At 36.4% G+C, this 16,280-nt stretch overlaps 1 protein-coding gene across 3 annotated transcripts in view; it reads right to left on the reverse strand.

Moving 5' to 3' along the window:
- Nucleotides 1–1,069: 1,069 nt before the first annotated feature.
- The window catches only part of Ncbp1 (nuclear cap binding protein subunit 1), a 39,633-nt gene continuing 24,422 nt past the window's right edge, over nt 1,070–16,280 (reverse strand). For 2 of the 3 annotated variants that reach the window (XM_004864971.4, XM_013065684.3), the window contains exons 13-23: nt 13,752–13,814; nt 13,294–13,368; nt 11,344–11,447; nt 9,185–9,307; nt 8,156–8,258; nt 7,487–7,580; nt 6,449–6,552; nt 4,866–4,980; nt 3,296–3,424; nt 2,626–2,739; nt 1,070–1,593 (exon numbers count right to left, since the gene is read on the reverse strand). In XM_004864971.4, the coding sequence (XP_004865028.1) occupies nt 1,480–1,593; nt 2,626–2,739; nt 3,296–3,424; nt 4,866–4,980; nt 6,449–6,552; nt 7,487–7,580; nt 8,156–8,258; nt 9,185–9,307; nt 11,344–11,447; nt 13,294–13,368; nt 13,752–13,814 (1,138 nt within the window). In that variant the 3' untranslated portion in view covers nt 1,070–1,479. Of the gene's footprint in view, nt 1,594–2,625; nt 2,772–3,295; nt 3,425–4,865; nt 4,981–6,448; nt 6,553–7,486; nt 7,581–8,155; nt 8,259–9,184; nt 9,308–11,343; nt 11,448–13,293; nt 13,369–13,751; nt 13,815–16,280 lie in introns of all 3 variants that reach the window. The other variant, XR_015440009.1, reaches the window with a different exon arrangement.

Below are 16,280 nucleotides of genomic sequence, written 5' to 3' on the forward strand. Positions count from 1 at the left end.
GAATATTTAGCTAAGAACATGGGGTTAGTCCTCTTTCTGCTAATAATCTGCCGTGCAATCTTCATCTATTGAATAATTATTTCCTGCCTTGTATGATACTTCAAAGTCCTTAGAATTTGCACCTATTGAGTGGACTATGTTCTGTAGCCACTAAAATTAGGAAAAACCAGAGACCACCTATCAAAACATGGAAAATGTTCAATGCATCATAAACTTACAATGTAGTAAGTAGAAAAAAGACACTAGTACAAGAAATTACAACAGTAATTATAGAATTATTAGTAAAATTTTCTGTTTAGTGAAAAAAAGTCTTAAAAATCCTAGAAATTTGAAATGTCAAATAATTCCTTATTATTTTACAAAAGGCTCTCACTTATGCCTCAATACTACATAAGGAAGACCCTCAGGAATTTGTTGTTTGAACCAGGATCCAGAGACAAAACCAAAACTCACCTCTAATTCCAAGTACAGTTTTAACGAACCTACCTACTTCTAGTTCTACTTTAGCATGTAGCTTACTTGATAATCTCGGACAAATCCTTCTCAGAAGCCATGGAAAATGACCAGAGGTTCTCAGTCTAAGATAATGGTTTCCCAACCAGGGAATCACTTGGGAAGCTGTAACAACTGATGTCTATGTGCTACCTGTAGAGACTGTGGTTTTAAGTTTTAAAATGACTAAAGATTCCCAGGTGATTTATGTTTAGATAAACTTGGCATTCACCAAACAGTAACACCTTCATATACAGTGGTACTTCATTTCATGAACTTCATTCTTTCCACAATTCTAGTCACAAAAGTAACTTGTGAACCGAACCAAATTTTTCCATAAGGTCTACATTGAACCTATCCACTGAATTGGATTCAGTTCTTGTCTAATTCAGTCTGTGACAGAATCATGGAAAGGATGAAGTTCGTAAACTGAGGTACCACTGTACTAAGCAGTGTCTTAAGATCCTAAAGAAAAATATTTTGAAGTGAAAATTTCAAATGGAAGTATGTATGTCTTCAGTAAGAAACCACCAATTTTAAAAATAGAGTAAGATGATAAAATCATAAAATACCAAAGTTTAAAAAAACATATTTTTAGTTTTATTTCAGTCATATTAGGTTATCCATGAGCTGTGAAAAGCTATGCTATCTGGTAATAAGCTCATCAGTTCTACTTACTATTTCATATGCTTGACCTATACTTTTACTACCTCAAACCTGTTGTTTTGTGCCTTAAAGAGGAAAAAATACCAAACTAATCACAAAAAAGTTGTATCTGTCACATATATAATACACCATGGTCATCGTCACATTGTCATGAAGAGATATTTGCTTTTTAGGGGAAATTAAAGATAATGCTGTATTCTTCACTGTCCTCATTTCCTTTAAGAAGTAAAGGCTATTACAAGAAAGCAAGCATTCAAACCATCAAAAAATAAGACAAATTATTTTTTAAAAATCCAGATACGAAGAAAATAAAAATGACCCTTAGGCCTGCAGCGCACAGAACTGCTGGAATACAGCCAGGATATGAGGGTCTAATTCGGCAGTGAAGAGAAGATTCTCTAGGGTCACCATGTACTGCTGGATTATCTGGTGATGCTGCAGACACAGAAAAGGGGTGTGTAGGTCAGGAAAAGGAGAGTGAATGATCAAGTACAGCATTTCCCTCAGCAGCCCACCCACACTATGAATAGTTCATAAGAGACACCAGGGGGAAATGGAGAAAAAAGGGATGTTCAATAACATTCAATCACTTTTTAAAAATCTAGTTCTTACACAGACATGATGGTGCACGTCCGTAACCTCAGCACTCTGGGAGGCTGAGGCTGTGGTAGGAGGATCACAAGTTCAAGCCTAGCCTGCGTAACTTAGACCCTGCCTTAAAATGGGAAGAAAAGGGGAAGGGGCTGGGGGGCAGGTGGCAGGCATTCTTGTCAGCTTCTAGGTAAATGCAACTCATGATGAAAGGTAGTGACAGTAGCACGTGCTTATGGTTATTACAACTATTATAGACTATATTCAGCCGAATTAGGACATAATACATTAGGACTTTTAAAAAAGTGGGCCAGACAAGGTCTAAACTAGGAAGGTAAAATGGGTCAGAAAATAAAAGAAGCTTTTATTTGTTCCTAGGTAAACTTGAATATACTTGGAGATTCCTATAGGCAATGGGCTGTTAAAGCTTTTTAATTAAAAACAAATATCTAAAGAAAGAATTCCTATTTGAAAGCTTAAAGAATTGAACTTTAGAACCAGTACAACTCTTCTCTATCTTTAAGTCTAGCTGAGAGCAGATGGTGGGATTTTTCTTTTGCAGAGAACCTCAGAAAGCACCTGTGGAGGACAGTGTTTATTACCTGAATGTAAGATTTTTAAGTACTTTTATATCCAATTACTATTCCCCTTCTTCTCTACAGTTTAGATTATAGCTAGGTTCCCTGGCACAGAAAATGGCAATTAGGATTCTGATAGAAAACCAACATAAGCCTCAATATTCTGATGAGCAATAGTAGCAGAAAACAGACATGAATAAAAGGGCCTATAGGTACTATATAATATCTAGCAAATGGGGGGAAATCTTTGTGGCTGAGAATAGTGGTGTTTATCATTTAACTCAAGTTCCTCACAAACCTGCAGGAAGATCTGCTGGAGCCTCTCTATACAATTCTTATACCATGGTGTTAATACACTGGTCCCATCAGTTTCACATCTTACCAAGTGCTCTGTTAAGATCATGATAAAACGCTGGAAAAAAAAAAAAAGATCATGATAAAACGCTGGAAAAGAGGAACCAAGTTGAGTGTTAGAGGAAGAATCTTGTATTTCAGAAAGAAACTCAAATGAACTCAAAGTACTGCTTATTCCGTCTTGCCTTTGTGGTATATGCCAGAAAGATTCATTGAGTGCTGTTAATCTAAAAACATAGACTGGTAATAAATGTACACTTGGGGGGGGGCAATTAAAAAACAATTTTAATGCCTAAAACAGTTATCCTAGTAATACTATTTCTTGGTTTCTATTCTAAGGAAATAATCAGGAATGCTAACAGGAATCTATGCATAAAAATATTCATCGGGGGAAAAATCTAAATCATCAACAATAGGAAATAAAATACGAGACAGGTATTTAAATGCTAAGTAACTAGCACAGAACTCAAGAGGTATACATGGTGGCCTCCAAATGGAGACATTTTATTTTCTTTGTAAATTTCTGTATATTTAAACTTTTATAATCATGCATTTATGATTAAAAGTAACATTATTTTAACCAAAGAAATGCAATAATTCCCAAGCCAAGTTACCTGAAATATAACGAGAAAAAGGTTCTTCTGTTCACTTTGGGCAGATTCCACTTTTTCCTGCAGTCTTTCTATTTGCTCCTCAAGGGCCCCATCTTTCCTGTCACTGCTTCTGTCGTCATCATCACTTCGCTACAGGAGGCACAGGAATAAAAGAGAAAATATTTAGAAATCCAGTGTATTAGGTCTTATCAAAAAAGAACAATTTTATTGTCTGGTCAAATGCTATCTAAAGACTATATTCTTACAGTTAAACCCCCAACCCCATAAAACTCAAGGTCCTGCAGTTGTTCCAACATGGCCTTCCCATTCAAAAGTTCCAAGGGTACTTGCTAGGGCAGAGAAATTTAGTGGCTCTCCTCTAAAGGAGGTGGGGTGTCGACTATCATATATTACTACCTGATCACTTGTTTGTGGTAACATCAGGGAGGCACTTTGCTAATCACTCCTAACGTACCATGTGGAAAAGCTGGGTATACCCTCATACAACTCAATAGCCCAGGTTGTGCATCCTTATAATTAAAATGGCTTTGACTAACATAATTCAAAGCAGACTGTTCAAGACAGTGCTGGCAATGATGGGCTCAATTATTCCCTACTTGCTCATTCTGAAGTGCACAGCATTTGCTTAGGGCAGTGGTGGCAAACCTATGACACACGTGCTGCAGCTGGCTATTTGTTATCATTGAAAGCTGTAAAAGGTTTGCCATCACTAGTTTAGGCAACTAGGCAGGATAAAAGGCATAACTTATCTCTATTTTACAAAGAAAGGAAAAGTTCAAAGGTTAGATAACTTAGTTGTACTTAGCTCTAGGTATGTTACATACCAAGGTGATGTTACTGAATCTAGACAGCCTGGTAATCCTTTTAGATATGACTCTATTGTGAAGGCCTATCTATGATAGTGTGTCCCACTCCTTAGGCAAAATTATGAGAACCACTCTACGATTTTATAGAAGTCTCCCTTTTCTCTAACAGTGAATGTTGTGGGGTCTCCTTCTGTTCCAGGAACCTTGGCACATGTTTGTCTTACCAAACAAAAGGTAAGGTTATGTAGTACAATGCCCAAGACCTTTCCTGCTATGAGGGAAAGGCTACAGAAATCCATGCTCCCAGTACCACAGCCACTAGGCACATGTGACTTCTAAGCATTTGAAATGTAGCTGGTGTGATGAGGGAGTTGAATTTTATATAGTATTTGGGTAATTTAAACTGACTTAATTCAAATAGTCACAAATGGCTAGCAGCTACCATATTAGCACATCTGCCTTTCTCCTTTGCATAAAAGACTTAGAAACACAAGGATCTTTTTTTTCTATCCACCCTGTTCCTTTTTGGAAAGTGTAAACAGAAAGGCAACACAGATGGATAACTAGGGAAAAGTAAAGTTCATGGCTTGTACCATGCAGTGTAACAGATTACCTGTTCTTTCCTCTCCTGCTTTTCTAAACAGCTCAGCAAAACATGGCCTCAGAAAAAAAAACAAATTACCATCAAGGTAATGGACCTTGGACATTCTACAATTTCTGGCATACCTTTCTTTAACCACTTAATTCTTTAACACAAGATTTACCCGTTTGTGTTGCCTTGCCAGTTTCTCTTTAGCTTCTTCTAGCTCTTTCTGGATCTTCAGTACATGTTTGTTCATCTTACGAATTGTAGAGTGCAAGATTTCCCATACAAATAATCTTAAAAGTAACATGACATTTGATTATTGTACATTAGGCTATGGTTACAATGAAACCTCTCAAATTTTATAACCCATTCATTCATTTTTTTGGGGGGGGGGTGTTGTTTGTTTGGTTGGTTTTTTTTTGGTACCAGGGATCGAACTTGGGTCCTTGCACTCTCGAGGCAGGCGGCAGAACCACTGAGCTAAATCCCCGGCCCAACCCATTCATTCTTAAAAGAGGACTCATATAGCCTTCCACCCTTTGAGCACAATTAAGTCATCTTTCTCCAGCAACACTTAGGATATGCCTTTTATTACAGACTGTACAAGCACCTACCTCCACCCAAACTCTGGTAAGCTCCCCATTGGCAATATTCCATGCTTGCCATTTTTTTCACTTCTATCCTTTAACTAGATATACAAAGGTGCACATATTCACCGAATTCAAGTGGCAAACTATGAAAAATACTAACATTAGGAAGAGAAATATATTTTCTTTCCTCTAAATGTAAACATTAAGCATTGAACTTTTCTCAAAATGAGACCTAATCTGAGTATCACTACACTCACTTTATACTATACCCTCTTTAGCACACACTCAGCCAATTCTCTTGGGACATTTAAGAAACTCATTAGTTGACAATGGCTATCAACTGCTGAGCTTTAAGAATGAGATAAATATTTATATGTCAGCTATATTATCAGCAAATAGCTCAAAAAATGATCATTTTGTAGGTGTTTTAAAATGTGGTATAAACAAACTTTCTTATATAAGAAAACACGGTTTATTTCAAGTCTAGAAAGTCAGCAGAGAGGACAAAAGATCAGAGTATTTTCTTGACTCTGGCAGGGGTCAGCCAATGCTTTGCAGAATTAGAAATACTTGAGCTGTTGAAGAATAGTTAGAGCTACTGGTCAACAAAACCGACTCCAGAATGCCTTGGTTTGAATCCTGACTCTGCACTTACTTGGTTGTATGACTTTGGGTAAGTTACTTAAACAATCAGTGATATTTTCCTAATCTGTAAATTGTGAACAATGGTGGAACTTCCTCAATGGTGTTGTAAGCATGAAATGAGATGGAAATGTAAATCACTCAGCATAATGGCTAACATATACATGGTGGTCAGTTTTCTGAGTGCAAATCTGAGAATGACTTTCTGTTGTATTTGTGAATGTCAACTTGACTGGTATGACAACCTTTGATCACTATCATCCTAAGGACTCAGTATATATCAGGCCAGTGTCTTCTACCAGTTACAGACAAACAGGAGAAGTTAAAGCGCATTTGTTTGAAAATAATCTGCTTTTGTTTCCTCTTTTCTGTCAACTCCTGCTGTCCCAGTTTTGATCAACTGGGAAGCCTGTGCAACCTCACAAAAAAAAAACATGAATAGGTAATATAAATTATTTTGTGAAGTTTGTGTTCTCTAAAATTCGTATACATGTGGTCTCATACATGAACTCCAAATTCTGGTCCAAACCTAGTAAAGTCACGAGATAGTTCTGAAGAGAAGATCCAATTTGCTACTGCAGCACAGTCAACAATCTGTGTACGAATCATCTTATCAACAAGTACAGCAATCATCTACAATGAGAGAAGAATTATTAGAGTAAATCATAATTATAAAGTGTAGCCAAAATAATCCATTGCTATAAATGTAAAATAGGAATATAAAATTCACTTGTAGTGGCAATGGAACTGATAAATTTGACCAGTAGGTCTTACAATTTATTCTGCTCTGTGCTGTAGCACTGTAAAAAGTACCACAATGAAGGGCCGGGGATTTAGTTCAGTGGTTCCGGCGCCTGCCTTGCAAGCGCAAGGTCCCGAGTTCGATCTCCGGTACCAAAAAAAAAAGTACCACAATGACAATAAAGACTGAATGAAAAGACAACTCTGAATGGTAACCTCTAATTTAAAAAAAATTAGATGATAATACCTAGACAAAAGTTTTAGATAATATATCAGTTTCCTTTGAATCTCACAAATGAAACATGTAACAATCTTTTTCACAAAAAGTTTAAACTTTCTAGGGCCAGGGATTTAGCTCAGCGGTTCTGGCACCTGCCACGCAAGCGCAAGGTACCAAGTTCAATCCCTGGTACCAGAAAAACAAAAAGAAACCAAAAAGTTTAAATTTAAACTTTCTTATGAAATTTATTTCAATGATTTTTTTATAATATAGTTTACCACATGAAAACAGTACATATTGAGAAATCTGGAGCTTGTTTGCAGAAACTGGACAGACTACATAACCATTTCCTACCCAACTAGTAGACTTTGCTAAGCAACAAGCACTTATACGGAACATTTAAAGTGTGTCAAAAACAAATTTATAGTCCAAAACCAAATTTTAACACTTGCTTTTGAAAAAATGAATCAAACATTCCTACATCCCAAAAAATTTACAGGCAGAATCAAAGTTCATGTTTCACAAACTAAAACAATGGTAATTAATTGCCTTATTTTTATACTCATATAATTAGAGCCTCAAGATGTTCAATTAAAGAATTTTTACCTGTGGATGGTTCCTCCAGACTTCAAACATAACTCTTAGCACATGTAACTTTCCCTCGTCACTTTCTGCTAGAGTTTTGAAGACCTCATGAAACCTTTTGATAATGAAAAATAACACCATTCATACTTACTCATTAGGCATTTAATGTTTTAAAAGCCTTTTCAGTGTTACTCCATTTATAATATCATATGTAAATGCAAAATAACCAAATATTAACCATTAAGGATGTAAAAGATATGATTAGTAATTATAGTCTGTATGGAAGATGTCACAAAATCTTCAGCGGATTATGCTGTTTCTTCTTTTGAACCCTGACAAAATAGATACCAACTTTTGGGTGGCTGTCAAAAACAATGGATGGTTTTCCTACCTGGTTACTCTCTTTTTGGAAGATGCTTAGATAAGCTAGAAAGTTCTGGCTGTATAAACAACTGTCCTGAGGACCTAGGTTTCCACTAGTTTCTCTCAATGTTTATATGAAAAAATGTACCTTCCCATGTACATATGCAAATTGTACCTACAGACCGATACGATAGGGATCTTAGAAACAAACCAAACACCAGACCAAAACCTACTATATCAAATTCTATAATCAATATTAAGTTTTTTGCATTTAACAATTTTAAATAAAAATTATTGTATCATTGGTATTCACCAGCTTGTACTTACTTTGCAAGAGCACTGAAGGAGTGGCTAAATGATTTGGCTGCCAAGTGTAGCAGAGTCTGTACAAAGACCTCTATTTTCAAAGGGTTAAAACTGAAACCTTCATCTGAAAAATATTTCACAGTAATATTAAAAAAAAGTAAGTAAAGCAATTCCTTGGTGACACATCTAGAATAATGAGCAGATGCTTATATCCAAATGCTAAATCAGATATTCATGTAACATGTTTCAGTACTAACAAACAATAAAAGGGAATCACCTATTTCAAATACTAATATAAAACTAAGTAAAATCTTATCCAGGTGTGGTGGTGTACACCTATAATCCCAGCACTGAGGCAGGAGGTTTGCAAATTCAAGTCTTGCCTAGGCAACTTAGTGAGACTTTGTTTCAAAACACAAAAGGGTTACAGATGTAGCTCAATGGTACAGCACCCCTGGATTCGATCCCCAGTACTGCAAACAAAACCAAACCACAACACTAAGCATAATCTTAATTCTTAGGTTTATAAGATTGTTTCCCAATACTTCTGATTCATTTCTTTAAAAAGAAGCACATAAATTTCATTATTCACATTCCATCTATGTGATGGAAAGATAACATTTATTAAAAACACAATCAGTGAACATTTAAACACCTATGTCTTATGATGTGTGACAATATCTAAATAGCATCACTTTGATTTATGCTAAGTGCATTCTCCTGTCAAATGTTATCCAGCTGTCCAGTAGACACCTGTTCTGATTTGTCTATACCACTTTTCCATTCATTAATTCAAGTAAACTTATGATCAAATTTTACTTTGTATGTAAGATAACAGTTTATATTCTTAATGTAAAGCTATTTCACAGAAACAACAGGACCTTTTTTAAATAAGGAGAAAAATACCTGGGTTTCTAAGATCAACTGACAAGCTGAAAAGACCAAAATAGCATCCAACGTGATTTAAAAGGTACTCAAGTGGCCAGAGTTATATTTATGCTTAACTTGGCCTACATATAGTTCCACTGAAGAAATATTCAGTTCCCTTACCATCATCATCATCCTGGTTAGGATTCGGTACATCTTTCAAAATGCTGAAGATTTCATCATTGGTTGCCTTACTTTTAAAAGCAACAGCTAAACACAGGGCCACAGAATGTCCAGGAAGTGAATCTAAACAGAATGGAGGGGAAGGAAGATTAAGGTGAATGACGATTCTAATGAATAGTTATCGAGAAATAAACCAAACACCAAACCAAAACAAAATCTTTCCTTTCAAAATGGAATACTCTATCTCCAGATCAGTATTAAAACTGTATAAAGATACCACACGTGAAAGTTTCACTTAACAGATCAATGGTTTTAAACGTACCTAAATACTAATTGTAATACTTTCTTAAAACACTAAACTAATTGAAATCTGGGATACAAGGAGTGTTGATCTTTCTCAGATGAGCAGTGAGGTGAAAAGTGATACAGTTACAACTCTCCTTTATAACCCCTTAACATTTCTGGGCCTCTGTAAGTTCAAAACCCAAGAACCAATGTAATTCGGTTTCCTTTGTGCCAACACCCCTGTAAGGACCAACCTTGACTGCTATCAACTTGATTGGATTAATGATATTGGTAGGAAGGCAGCTGGATTAAGAGCCTACTGATGAGTTCACAGCTCAACAGACTATTAGATTGGGCCTAGATGAGGGAAGTAGGCCATGGAGGTCTGCCTTTGAAGGGTGTCTTTTGTGGGGCTCTTTTTTCTTCCTGGATGCCCTAAGGTGAGCAGCTTTTTCCACATGTCTCTGCCGTAATGTGTTGCCTCACCTCAGGCTCACGGAAATGAAACCAGCTGACCAGGGCTTAAATCTCTGAAATTGTGAGCCAAAATAAATCTTTCTTCCCTTCAAGTTGCCTTCTCAGGTATTTAGTCACGGGGACAGAAAGGTGAGTAGTAAGCCCTTTTCTTCCTTCTTTCCTTTGGGAAAGTGGAAACTAAGTCAGAGTTTGAATAAGGTAACGGCTGTCAACTGCTGAGTTCACTCATGCTTGAATCTACATCAGGCACACTGCTCGTATGATATGATACCATAGGTTTACTTTTGGTTAATATCTAGAGTCCTTACTGAATAAAATTTAGGTTAGTATAAAGGCATCACCAGAGCAATAGAAAATCTATTTATAACGTAAGGCAAAGAGGGTAACAAAAAGGCAATTCTGACATAGGGTCAAAGGGTAGGAGTTAAGTACCTGGAATGAATAGTCAATTACAACAGGTCACACAAGGATAGTTGTGTAACATCTGAGGGAAAAATTAGTGAAAAACAAAAACACATATGCAAAATAAAACCAGAATCCTTTGTCACCAAGGAATTTACATTCTAACTGAGAAGCGAAGATATTTACTTTAGAGGTACCTAAAAAGCCACACAAAATTGGCTTTACAAGTTTGTTTTTTTAAAATAAAGTACAGTATTTAAAGGAGTAAAGCTCAGGCCAGACTCTAGGAAGAAAACAGGAACTGGAGATGGAAAGGGCTTTCCATATTTGGGTAATGACACAAGGCAAGGAAGAGCAGAGTTCCTCAATGCAAAGAACTTTCATGCAACACAATATGGAAGTATACATGTAGGGGCTATGCTCAGTGCAACCTGAAAGTCCAATTTAGAAAAAAAATCTACATGTAATTCTGTACAGTGATCACCAATTGACATATCAAATTATAGCCCCTCAGATTTATAGTGCAATCTCAAGAGATGTGACTAAAAGATAAGAAAATATTTACGAATTCACTTCTAGAGGAAACTGTCATGTGCATCTATGCTCCCAACATCAAAGTTGAACTGCTATCATATAGCAATCAATTCAAGTAATCTATATCATTGTAACAAATACACATTTTCAGTTGAGTACATTCTGAGTATAAATTCATTTTGCTATACTTGGTACCATACTTAAAATGATGTCATGGATATAACACTGTGAACAGCATTAAAAAAATTATAAGCCAATGATAATTAGATCACAACAAAATCCTTAAAATATTGACAAGGCACATAAATAGTGGTGAGTGATAGATCACTTTTCAAACAGAGAAAATACAACCCCAAGAAAAGAAAAAGTTTGATTTCCCCACCTTTAAAAAACTGACTTCAGAGTATACTTGCAGTGGTACCTTTTAAAGACAGAGGAATTTGTCTTATTTTATTACTTACTGCTACTTTCATCTCCGTATTTGTAAATGCAGGTTGGATTTGCAGGACATAGAGCGGAGAAGGTAGGAGGAACAATATCTAAGATACGCTGATGGTAAGACAACCTACAATACAAAAAATAGCCTCAGATAATCTTTCATCACTTTCATTTTTTTGGTAACATCCAACTTAATCAAGAGGGTCACAATTGCTAAATCTCTTCACTCAGCTGAAAACTAAGAAGTTATGTGAGGGGGAAAAAGACCTTTAGGCTTTTGTGTAAGCCAGCATACTAAAACTCAGGCCTACTTAAAAACTTACTGGTTTGCCTTGAGGTGTGGGCTAGAGGGCTCACAAGCTTGGTGGCCAAGGAAGTGGGGTGGTACGGAGTAGAATGAAGGAGACAATCTGCACAGTTGGGAGATTAGTTATATTGCATAATAAATATGGAGGATAACAGGAGCCAAGTTTCTTACTGCTTGAGAAGGCATTTACAAATCACAGCATAGGAAAAAAGCTAGAAAAAATGTTGGGTTGGAATTGAAGAGATGGAAACATGCAGTTGATATTTAAATATTTATAGACACATATATATGTATATGTATATATGTCCAATGAGACAGCCTAGAACCAATGACAGCCCAATAACAATGACTACATCAAGGACCCCAGATTCCTAAATACTGTATTCTATTTTTAGAAACTAGGGTGTTTTGAATAGATGATTCCAGGGGACAAAGAAGGAAATACATGTACTTAGAAAAATCTTACACTAGAAAATTAGCAAGTGCTCAATGAATGTTGGGGGATATACAAAAAATGACAACAAAGGGCTTACAGGGGCTCCCCATGGGGCAATTTGGGCATCGAAATAATGACAGTGATGGTTTATAACACAATGATTGAAAAATGCATTAATCCCTACTGACAAAGGAACAAATTAATGGGGAGAGAGGATAGCTCTTTCTTATAGTAGAATGTCAACTAATAAAAGTAGAAAAAATAATGGGAAAAGAGAATCATCACTTGGGAATCATCATAGTGGAAACTGATAAAAACAATTTTTAGTGCAGAAATGAGCTCTGATGAAGACTAAGAGTACAAATTCAGAATATCTCCTGTGAAACATTAATGACAAAGAGAAAACTAGTGAGGTTAAGATGGGAGAAACCCGGAACACATATACACACAGCAGGTCACCATGATTAGTAGCACCACTGGTGGGATTCACATGCTTCTTGATATGATACACAAGTCAGCTCAGGAGGAAATATGAGAATAATCCAAAAAGGTCTACTCTTACTTTTAGAAACTGACAAGGGCATGAAAGAAAAAGAATGGTAACTGTTCAAGACTGAAGGAATCTGAGGAGAATGACAACTTCTTTCTAGACAGGATTCTGGGCCAGAAATGGGAAAAAGATACTGTTAGGGATGGTTTGCAGCATTCTGGCAGCATCTGGGGATTGCATGGTAGCAGAGCGGATTTTCTCATTTGAAGAGTTACATGCCGGCCATGTAGGAGTGGCTTTCTTTGGGAGAAATGTATCAGGAAGCACTGAAAGATGATGGACCATCATGTCTGCTACTGGTTCTCAAAAGGTTGTATTGCATACGGAGAGAGGAGACAAAGGAATGAGTATTACAGAAAACATGATAAAATGCTAGTAACTAAGGAATCTAGGCAATCAGAATAGAGTTCTTTGTACTATTTTGGCAATTTTTCTAAAAATTTGAGATTAATTTATAGCATATTAAAAAATTGGTTGGCTTAATTCACACAATCTAGATGGTAGGGCTGATTAATTTTTTACCTTAAATCCTAATTAAAATGTGAGATGGAAGATGGGCAAAGGCCTAGATTTTAAAAATAGTATTTTGGACACACATATCACAAATGTAGAGACAAGAAAAAAAATCCTCTCAGAGAAACTAGGAGACTTAAACTAAGGCAAAAACATAAAGAACTTACCTCATACATTTTTCTAAAACTTCTCTTACAAACTTTGGTTTGGGACTTTCAGGATCTTGAGCCAGACAATCTGACCTGATGAAGAAATGTAGTTTTTCAAGTTTTTGCACACAATCTGCACTTATACCTACTTGCATTAACTAATAGTTTGCTTCTATTACTTCAGTTATACATAATAAACTATTATCAAAGAACTAAATATTTTAGCCAGTAAAGATTATTTTGAAGTTATAGCTTTAACGCATTCATGATGGGGCCATAATTTGTATGTCTAGCTGCTGACAGCTCTGATTTAATTTTATTAAAAAGACCAATAAAAGTGATTAGATCCATTCACACCACAAGTGGTACAAGCCACCCAATGGTGCGGTCATGCATGTACCACCAGTGGTTTAAGTTGGTGAGAATGTGTTAAGTATTTTAACTCTTGAAAAAAGAATAAAACACACCACACTTACCAATCTTCCCAGCTCCAACGGAACTGAAAGTTACTTAAATGGTGAGAAAACCAATTAATAAACCTACAATGGGATAGGGTGGGCAGAAAGGAAAGAATGGTTTCAATTTAGAATAGGAATTTACATAATCTTTTAATAAACCCATTTTTATAATGAAAAGCACTCTGTCCCCTTCTACTTGCAGCTGTATCTTTTATAACTTACTCTTTTGCTATTTCACTTCTAATAGTGCTACCTTTTCTTCTTTTTTTTTTTTCCTTTTTCTTTGTGGTGCTAGGGCCCTAACCCTGGGTCACCCCACACAAGGCAAGTGCTCTACTACTGAGCTACATCCCCAATCAAACTTTTATTCTTTTTAGGTGAGTAACAGATACAATTTTGAACATCAATTCTGCACAGCCACCTAATATATTTTTATATAATTTAATTCTGACAATTTCCAAGCAGTGTATTAATTTCCCCACAAACTGATGATGACGTGGAAGAAAAAAAAAGGAAAAAGAAATTACAGATAAAAATTTACAAATGGCAGAGCTGGAGTGTAGTCTCTTTTCACTATACCATGCCCTTTCTGCCACTAATAGACCATACTACTGATGTCCTCCTTTCCTGTAAAAATATACCTATCTCTCTTAGATACATTTTAGAATACTGTACAATGCTGTGAACTTTATAAGAGCCCCCAAAACATGTGCTAAATGAATGGCACAGTGGAGATGCCTAACGCAATGTGTATTTTGTTAAAGTGGGGGAAAATCAGAGAAGATACTTTCTTAAAGCTTGCCCTCATAAATCTGTAACTTCAATCACTGGAATTAGTAAGGGTCAATGACAGAGGTTAGTTATTATTAATAATATTCATATGAAATTTGACCAATGGACACAAAAGATGGAAATTGGAGAAATGTTTAATTCTTGTCCTGATATAATTTGAGAAACTGACAGGAATAAGAAAGAATATCAGCTTAAACAGCTCTTGAAAGAAAGCTTTTAAAAGAAAATACTGAGCATAAAATCACTGCAGCTAAAAAATCCAAAATGGGCTTTTAAATATATAAATTCTTAAAGCCTTAGGTTTGAAAACATTGCTATGCAATTAGAAGTAGATACTATCTATACACAAGATATATTTATATGTAAGAAACTGTATTAGACTCTCCTACAGAGAGGTTAGCATAAATCCTATCTAAAAATCTTATACAATGAAAGAGAAAAGGTAAACTAAATTTATGCAACAAAAAACTAAACAATAAAGGAACTTAAAACCATAGCATGGGGATCATTTCATACTGAATCTTAGACCACAAAATGTAATGTTATAGTAGAAAACATTGAGTTTTATTAGTATATAAAAACTATTTTATAAAACTCAATTTGGTGGGTTTTTTTTGTTTGTTTGTTTTTGTTTTTTGAGACAGGGCTGGCCTCTAACTCAAGACAATCTTATCTTCCAGAAAGTTTAGTGTTTCTGTCTTAATATTTAGATCTTTAATACATTTTGATCTTATTTTAGTGCATGGTGAATCCTCCTGCCTCAGCACCTTGAGTGCTGGGATTATAGGCGTGTGCCACCATGCCCAGCTTGGAAATTCTTAAAAAGGCAAATATCTTGATTAAATTCTTTTACAGGGACCTGGAATTGAGAAACCTGGAAAACAACAACTTGGTGAAGAAAAAAACAAGTAGATCTCCAGGAATTAGGAGGGAGTTGATAGGAAAGCTAGAAACTACACAGAAGCTGAAGAGACAGAGTGCGACATAGAAAAAACAACAGTCTGGAAAGCTAACCCTGACTCCTGGGGAGGGGGAACTTGTCAGCCATGACACAAGGTAAGCCCAGAGAGGGTCATCAGCTCCAGGGAGAACAGATCAGGTTGGTAGCTCTAGCCTCAAGAAAATCCCATGGTTATTGTAAACTGCAGAATCAGTGTGGGCTTTACTCCAAAAATGACTCCTTCCATATGGCAGCTTAGAGATGGAGAAGAAATCCAATGCAGCACCCACTATATTTGAGAGGGTTTAATCAGGAGCCATTTTGGCAAGGTGCTAATTAACACTGAGCTGCAGAACAAGTACAAGAACAACTTCAAGGTTTTGGGATCACTACAACAGTGACTGAGTAGGGGATGGCTACAGGAGACAGCTGTGGAAAGGGAGTGGACTGACACAGATTCCTGAAAAGTTTACACTCAAATCAGGAAAGACATGGAGGGGTGGGAGGGTGGGGGAAAGTTCCTGCCCTTCAAGTTGAGAGGCCAGGTTGGTTGTACATAGCTTTCAGAAGAGGCTGGGCAGGAAAGTGCTGGCATTAACAGCAGTAGAGTGCTTCATAGACCCCACCTTGGCCTGCTGCCTACATCCAACATAGAGCTCAAAGGTCTGTTTGATTTCCCCATGTGCCAGTATGATTAAGGATATACCTCGGCCTGGAGGTTCCCACAGACTGGGGTCTAAGGACAGAGGGGCCTTTGGAGTGGGGGGGATGTCTCACAAACCCACAGGCTGTAAAGCTTGGTGGAAAAAGCCATG

This window comes from Heterocephalus glaber, unplaced genomic scaffold, assembly GCF_053883595.1.
Source record: "Heterocephalus glaber isolate CG9 unplaced genomic scaffold, H.glaber_assembly_v1.0 deba00001481, whole genome shotgun sequence".
Lineage (NCBI taxonomy): Eukaryota > Metazoa > Chordata > Mammalia > Rodentia > Bathyergidae > Heterocephalus > Heterocephalus glaber.